Here is an 8,719-nt window from a genome sequence, read left to right as displayed (position 1 = left end):
GTTACAACATATAACTTGTTTGATTTAAAAGTATAACCTTTAACGCATATAACCTGTTTCATTTCATGATATAAGTGATTAAACATAAATTGCAAATACGCTTTATGTAAAATGGTTACTCAAACATATAATCCTTCCTGTTCAAAACAGGATCAAACCAGTTACATTCTGTCTGACCTAAAAACAGGATGACCCATGTGTGAGTGACGCATGAAGGTAAGTTCCCTGGGCAGTGTTAGTCAAAAATGATGAGAAACATAAAATAGGCAATAGTAAAGTATAGACGGTCTGCATAACTATTCATACTGGGTGTTACATCCTACTGAGAGTGCCTAGAGCGTAGCCGTACAAGACTCAGAAAGACAATAATTCCGAAATCCTAACGATTCAGCTATGGGGTGAGATAAAGGCCGAAGGTTTTTTTCTGACACCTCTGTGGGACACTAGCTCATGAAGGTTGGTCGGATTACCACCGTGTTAGGTGTGAGCCTGCACCGATTTTCCCGGGGCAGGACCCGTTCACGCTACAGTATGGACACCAGAAGCCGGCCAGGCGTTCCAACTCCTCAAGGAGCGGTTCTCCTCTTCCCCCATCCTGAATCATCCCAGTGACACTCGACAGTTCTTCGTCGAAGTAGACGCCTCTGACACAGGGAGCCATCCTGTCACAACGTTCAGACTCTAAGCTCCGCCCCTGTGCTTACTATTCTCGCTGGTTGACTCCAGCGGGGAGAACAAAATAAACGCTTGGCGGATCGCCAACGCACCCCTGTTCCGCATAACCAAGTCGGTCAAAGGGTCTGGCTCTGCGCCAAGGATATCCCTTTAAGGACCGAATCCCGGAAGATGTCCCCCCGGTTCATCGGCCCGTTTGAGATCCGGGCCATTATCAATCCTTCCTCAGTCCGTCTGAAACGCCCCTCGTCTGAAACTCCCCTCGTCCATAGTGTCCACCCGACATTTCATGTCTCACAAATCAAACCAGTGTCCACCAGTGCCCTGAGCCCTCCAGCCAGACCCCTACCACCCGCCCGACTCATCGACGGATCTCCAGTTTATACGGTTAACCGTACAAACCACATGCTCCCTTGACCCGATCCCCTCCCCTCTTCTTCAGTCTATTGCGATTGAACTCCTTCCTTTCCTCACCCAACTCATCAACAAATCTCTCGTTTCAAGATGCTTTCCCACGGCTTACAAGACTGCCAGAGTTACCCCCCTTCTGAAAAAACATCACTTGATGTCAAGAACTTCAGACTGGTTTCTCTTCTACCCTTTCTTTCCAAAACACTTGAACGTGCTGTCTTTAACCAACTGTCTTCCTATCTCCACCAAAACAACCTCTTGGACCCCAACCAGTCCGGGTTCAAAGTGGGTCACTCGACTGAGACAGCCCTCCTTGCAGTGACGGAGTCGCTTCACGCAGCGAGAGCTAACTCTCTCTCCTCTGTCCTGATTCTCCTGGACCTGTCTGCGGCGTTTGACACTGTGAACCACCAGATCCTCCTCTCCACCCTCGAGGGGATGGGCGTCTCAGGCTCTGCACTCTCCCTGTTTGCATCCTACCTGACAGGTTGATCCTACCAGGTGACATGGAGTGGGCCGTGTCGGAACCACGCATGCTGACTACGGGGGTTCCACAAGGTTCAGTCCTGGGCCCCCTTCTCTTCTCGCTCTACACAACATCTCTGGGTTCTGTTATTCGCTCGCATGACTTCTCTTACCACCCTTATGCCGATGACACCCAGCTGGTCTTGTCATTTACCCCTGGTGACACTCAAGTGGAGGCACACATCGCTGCGTGCTTGGCTGATATCTCGAAGTGGATGACGACACACCACCTCAAGCTCAACCTGGACAAAACCGAGCCACTGTTCCTCCCTGGGAAGGGTTGCCCGCACCGAGACCTGTCCATCACACCATTGACGATACCGTGGTGACGCCAACTCGGACTGCGAGAAACCTGGGTGTGACCCTGGATGACCAACTGTCGTTCTCAGCAAACATTGCATCGGTTACACGCTCCTGCAGATTCCTGCTCTACAACATCAGGAGGATTCGGCCCTTCCTCACTGATGAGACGGTGCAGGTGCTAATCCAGGCTCTTGTCATCTCCCGCCTGGACTACTGCAACTTACTACTTGCCAGAGCCCCGGCGTCGGCCATCAGACCTCTGGAGCTTGTCCAGAAAGCTGCAGCTCGCCTGGTGTTCAATCGCGCCAAGTTCTCCCACACAACTTCCCTTCTCCGTTCTCTACACTGGCTCCCTGTAAGAGCTCGCATCCAGTTTAAGACTCTGGTGCTAGCCTACAGGGCAGTGAAAGGAACAGCTCCTTCCTATCTCCAGGCCTACACCCCCGCACGACCACTTCGCTCTGCTGCCTCGGGGTGATTGGTTGCCCTGTCGCTCAGAGGTCCCTACGGCCGATCGACCTGGTCGCAGCTGTTTTCTGTCCTGGCCCCACAGTGGTGAAATGAACTCCCCACTGACGTCAGGACAGCGGAGTCGCTGCCCATCTTTCGGCGCAGGCTGAAAACTCACCTCTTCAAGAAGGCCTACCCTAAGCCTTCCACTTAGCACTTACTTAGCATCTATTGTATTCATACTAGCTTAGTGCACTTATTGTATTCATATTAGTTTGTGGCACTTATTGCATTCGTTTGTTTCTGCACTGTACGTTGCCGCTGGTTTATGCTCTTAGATGCTTGTTTGAAGAAAGGAGATGCACTTATGACTTCTGGTGACTAGTTCTCTCGAAAACCGATGTTCAATACACTTATTGTAAGTCGCTTTGGATAAAAGCGTCTGCTAAATGACTGTAATGTAATTTCTGGATTCTGGGGTCGGGGTCTCCAATACCTTGTGGATTGGGAAGGATACGGTCCAGAGGAACGTTCGTGGGTCTCCCGTTCAAGGATCCTCGACCCCACACTAATTCAGGATTTTTCCCCCATTGGAATGGTTAAGGTGAGACATTGACCTTGAATCATTATGGTCAGGCGTTAACCTTGAATGGTTTTGGTGAGGTGTTGACCTGGAATGATTAGGGTGAGGCATTCACGGGCGGCCGTGGCTGAATGGGTAGGGAGGTTCGTCCAGGCAACCGCAAGGTCGGTGGTTCGATCCTTGGCTGCTACGAGTGAAGTGTCCCTGAGCAAGTCACTGAACTGCTCCCCGGGCGCTTCTCAGCAGCCCACTTCATTAAGCTAGGGATGGGTTACATTTCATGTATATGACGACTCTAATAAAATCATGTTTCAAATGTTTGAGGTTGGAAATTGACCTTGAATTGTGAAGGTTGTACATTGACCTTGAATGGTTAAGTTATGGCATTGATCTCAAAGGGTTGAGGTTAGGAATTGACCTTGAATGTTTATGGTGTGACATTGACCTCGAGTGGTTTAGGTTAGGCATATATATACATATGAAGTAAAAATATATACATAGTATATGTACAAACGATATATGAAACTAATATTATATATAATATATTTTTGTTCTTAATTTACTATTTCTGCAATAGTGCCATATTACAGCTGTTTATGAGAAGAATTTTCCTCCTCAACTTTTGAAATACCCTGTTATACCAAAACAAATTAAGAATATTGTGTGTTGGGTTATATCATCTGCATAGGATGATATAAGACCCTCTTATTGGATGGCTATTCTGTTAGTCAAATTTGTAGGTGTTATGCTGTCTTTTGTTATAAAGACAGAGATCAGCAGTGTCCCGCCCTAGCACAAACCTGTGTATCTTTGTCAAGGTTTTGGCATAGATCTTTGGGTTTATGATGTCTCTTGGCTTTTCTCAAGAGCAATACTGTTTTACAGGGTCAAATGCCTCATGTGTTGGAGCACAGTTCAATATGGGGACCAAAGTTGCCCTCTATTCATTGTTTTCTTTGGGCATGCTCATTACCATTTTGGGGAACTCTGTTGTCATTGTGTCAGTAGGTCATTTCAAGCAGTTGCATCATCCTACCAATATGCTTATTTTGTCTCTTGCTCTTGCGGACCTTCTTGTGGGTGTTACTGTGATGCCCTTCAGCGCCATCCGGACCATTCGTGGCTGCTGGTTCTATGGGGATGACTTCTGTCTGCTGCACTCCAGTTTTGATTTGTTTCTCACCACTGTCTCTATTTTCCACCTAATTTGCATTGCTATAGACAGGCAACAAGCAATATGCAATCCTCTGCATTATTCAAGGATTTTCACAATGTCAGTGGCCTGGATTATGGTATGTGCTAGTTGGGCACTGGCTGCTGTCTATTCTTTTGGACTACTTTACTCAAAGGCCAACGAAGCAGGGATAGAAGATTATATGGCATCAATAAGTTGCCTTGGCAGCTGTAACCTTGTCTTTAACCCCCTTTGGGGACTCCTAGACAATGTAATCGGCTTTTTCTTTCCTTGCACTTTGATGGTTTGTCTGTACACTAACATATTTATTGTGGCTAATGAGCATGTAAAAAAAATTGAAGATATTAGCAAAAGTTCAATTAACAGAGGCAGAGGTGGGCTGATTAAACAGTCTGAGCATAAAGCTGCAAAAACTCTGGGTATTGTGCTTGGTGCATTCATCTTTTGTTGGATGCCCTTTTTTACAAATTCTATAATTGATGCCTACACTGGCTTCAGTACACCTGCTTCTGTCTTTGAAGCATTTGTTTGGTTGGGTTACTTCAATTCAACACTAAACCCAATTATTTACGCATTATTTTACCCCTGCTTCAGAAAATGTTTTCATTGTATTGTGACTCTAAAAATATTTTCCACAAATTCATCAACCATGACTATATCTGTTAAATGACATAGCTACAGTTAAAAACTATTCAAGATTTTCAAATAAGATATTTTTGAAACAAGTTCTTTGGCCGGCATTTAAAAACCTAAGAAACCTAATGATAGGATTTGCATAGTAGATGTTTGTGTTGAGCACATTGAGAGAGATCGATTCATATGATGGCATGTGTGTCATTTTGAATGTAGTGTTTGTTTTTGCAAGAGACTTGTAGAGCTGTGAGCTTACAGTTTTGAGAAAATTAGCCAAAGATTCATAAAATGTGTAAACAAATGTGAAAAACAGTTATTAGGTGAAGTGAAGACAATGTAAGCCAGTCACTGCATCATACAGATCTGTGTCCTTATTAGACTAGTTCACAGTAGTTATCCCTGGACATCAGCACATCTGAGCACATCTGAGCAGGATCTCAACTAATATTGTCTATTTGTTAGGTATACGATTTCATTTACGTTTTAATGTGCTCTAGAAAAAGCTCCTTAAACATCACCCAGTCAGACTAAAAGCTGTGTTAGGGTTAGGGTTAGATTTTACCTTCATGGTTTATATTTATGTGAAGCCTCATGAAAGCTTTGGATTTTCTTACTATATTTGCTGAAAAGATTTAAAGCTTCAAGGCTTCCTTCTCAGGAAGAACGGCGACACCTGGTGGCACAGAGGAATTAAAACGGCTGTTCAAGAGCGGACCGAGGCTCTGCCTTAACGTCTCACTGTTTCAGTCCCAAAAAGTTTGTTATAGGCTATGTGTGCATTTTAATCTACTCATCCCCTTGTTCATTTATAGTAATGTTGAAGTAAAACTATACATTATTGTTGTATCACTCCAATAAAATAAATCATAAATGTGTTGTTCAGTTACATGACATCTTTGTTTTTCTCCTGTGGTGGTGGTCAGTAGGCTCTATGTCCACTATAGGCGCTTACATTTGACCTTCATGGTTTATATTTTTGTGAAAAGATTTCATATAAGTGGCAGTTTGATCAGTCCTTTGTGGAATGATTGTGACGCGATTAGGGAATAATTGTGCACAGTGACAAAGTGAAAGAAGCAGTATATTGCATAATGTATTTTCAAGGTTTTAATTAAGAATCAATATTATATTTCCACTGTGCCGGGCTTCAGACAGCGTCTCCCTTCTGGCTTACAATTTCCACAACACAGAGGCACTGGTAGAAAGAGGTATCGAGAGGCAACGAGATACATGTGGATAAAGTACATTCTGGGTGACCCAGTACTATTGTGGATCCTCAGACCTTTCCATGTGCTGCTCGGGGTGACTTTGGCTCAGCGCTAGAGCGGGTCGTTCTTCAATCAGAGGATCGGTGGTTTGATCCCGAGCTCCGCTATCGATATCCCATTTAAGTTAGAGGGCAAAATCATAATTTAGAAAATAAAATAGATGGTTGTGCATTGATTTACAGAATATGGTGTATTGCTGTCTGTGTCTTTTTATTATACTAACACTGAATCTCAAGCCTATTATTAAACCCTAAACCTAAACTAGATTATAACTCATTTGAAAGCTTGGTTCTTAGTCTTTCACACCCAACGTGGAAAACAATACAGCCAGTTATATTTGTTATAATGTACCGGGCCCCAGGTCCGTATTCTGAATTTCTATCGAAATTTTCTCAGTTGTTATCAAGTCTAGTCCTTAAAACAGATAAAGTAATTATTGTAGGTGACTTTAATATTCATGTGGATGTCGAGAATAATAGCCTCAGTACTGCATTTGTCTTATTATTAGATTCGATTGGTTTCTGTCAGAATGTACAGAAACCCACTCACTGGTTTTAACCACACTCTCGACCTGGTTCTGACTTATGGCATTAAAATAGAAGATCTAATAGTCTTTCCACAGAACCCTCTTTTATCAGACCATTATCTAATAGCTTTTGAATTCCTACTAACGGAGTGTACGCCATTAAGCAAGAGTTACTACACTAGATGTCTATCTGATGATGCCGTAGCTCAATTTAAAGAAGCGATTCCGTCTTTATTTAACTCAATACCATGTCTCAATATAACAGAGGACTCCTATGATAACTTTAGTCCGACCCAGATTGATCATCTTGTCAATAGTGCTACACTAGACTCTATTGCTCCTTTAAAAAAGAAGTTAGTAAAACAAAGGAGGTTCGCTCCATGGTATAACCCTCAAACCCGCAAATTAAAGCAGCTCTGAGTATCCCTATAGATCTCAGTAGTAATGACTTCATGAACTTCTTTAATGATAAGATTATAACTATTAGAGAGAACATTAACAATGTACTGCCCTCGACCTGTACCGATCTTTCCGCAAATAGGGTAAGCTTAGAAACAGCTGTAAACCCTGATATATATTTAGATGGCTTTAATCCCATTGACCTTGACAGATTGACTTCAACAATTTCTACGTTTAAACCTTCTACCTGTCTCTTAGACCCTATACCTACTAGACTGCTTAAAGAAGTGCTACCATTAATTAGCACGACTTTATTAGATATGATCAACCTGTCTTTATTAACAGGCCATGTACCACAGTCCTTCAAAGTAGCTGTCATTAAACCTCTTCTTAAGAAGCCCACTCTCGATCCAGAGGTTTTGGCCAACTACAGACCGATCTCTAACCTTCCCTTCCTCTCTAAGATCCTTGAGAAAGCAGTTGCAAATCAGTTGTGTGACTTTCTACGTAACAATAGTTTATTTGAGGATTTTCAGTCAGGATTTAGAAAGCATCATAGCACAGAGACAGCTCTGGTAAAAATAACTAATGACCTTCTAATTGCATCAGACAAAGGACTTGTCTCTGTTCTTGTCTTGTTAAACCTTAGTGCTGCGTTTCGACACCATTGACCATTACATCCTGTTGCAGAGACTAGAACATTATATTGGCATCAAAGGAACCGCACTGACCTGGTTTGGATACTATTTATCGGATCGATCTCAGCTTGTATGTAAACGATGAAGCCTCGATGAGGACCAACGTTAGTTATGGAGTTCCACAAGGTTCTGTGCTTGGACCAATCTTGTTCACCTTATATAAGCTTCCTTTAGGCAATATTATCAGAAAACACTCTATAAACTTTCATTGTTATGCAGATGATACTCAATTATATATATATCGATCAAACCAGATGAAACCGACCAGCTTGCTAAACTGCAAGCATGTCTTAAGGACTTAAAAACCTGGATGACCTGATGTAAACTCAGACAAAACTGAAGTTATTCTACTAGGCCCAGAACACCTCCGAAATCAGTTATCTAATGATATAGTTTCTCTAGATGGCATTGGAGTTACCTTTGATCAGGATTTGTCTTTTAACTCTCAGATAAAACAAATTTCTAGGACTGCCTTTTTTCACCTACGTAATATTTCAAAAATCAGGCACATCCTGTCTCAAAGCGATTCAGAGAAATGAGTTCATGCATTTGTTACCTCAAGACTAGATTACTGCAATTCCTTATTTTCAGGCTGCTCTAATAAGTCTCCAGTTGATTCAGAATGCTGCAGCTCGTGTACTAACAAGAACTAAGAAAAGATTATCATATTACTCCTGTATTAGCTTCTCTGCACTGGCTCCCCGTAAAATCTAGAATAGAATTTAAAATCCTTTTACTTACCTACAAAGCCCGAACTGGTCAGGCACCATCATCATTAGTTCAGGATTACTTGTGGTTCCTAGAGTCTTAAAAAGTAGGATGGAGCCAGAGCCTTCAGTTATCAAGCTCCTCTTTTGTGGAACCAGCTTCCTCGTTTCAGTCTGGGGGGCAAACACACTCACCACATTTTTAGTCTTAAGACTTTCCTTTTTGATAGTGCTTATAGTTAGGGCTGGCTCAGGTTTGCCTTGGAACAGCCCTTAGATAAGCTGGTATAGGCTTAGACTACCGGGGGACTTCCGAGGATACACTGAGCTCCTCTCTCCTCTTCTT

The 8,719-nt window shown here is 42.9% G+C and overlaps 1 protein-coding gene across 1 annotated transcript; it reads left to right on the top strand.

Moving 5' to 3' along the window:
- The first annotated feature begins 3,867 nt into the window (after positions 1 to 3,867).
- Positions 3,868 to 4,812, top strand: LOC116397227 (trace amine-associated receptor 13c-like). The gene has a single exon (XM_031872481.1). It carries the CDS (start codon positions 3,868 to 3,870, stop codon positions 4,810 to 4,812), a length of 945 nt encoding a protein of 314 aa, XP_031728341.1.
- The last annotated feature ends 3,907 nt before the right edge of the window (positions 4,813 to 8,719 follow it).

The sequence above is a fragment of the Anarrhichthys ocellatus genome, unplaced genomic scaffold (genome assembly GCF_004355925.1).
Source record: "Anarrhichthys ocellatus isolate YVR2014 unplaced genomic scaffold, GSC_Weel_1.0 scaffold64, whole genome shotgun sequence".
Taxonomy (NCBI): domain Eukaryota; kingdom Metazoa; phylum Chordata; class Actinopteri; order Perciformes; family Anarhichadidae; genus Anarrhichthys; species Anarrhichthys ocellatus.
The sequence above is the reverse complement of the archived record's forward strand: the minus strand, read 5'-3'. Positions and strand labels throughout refer to the sequence as shown.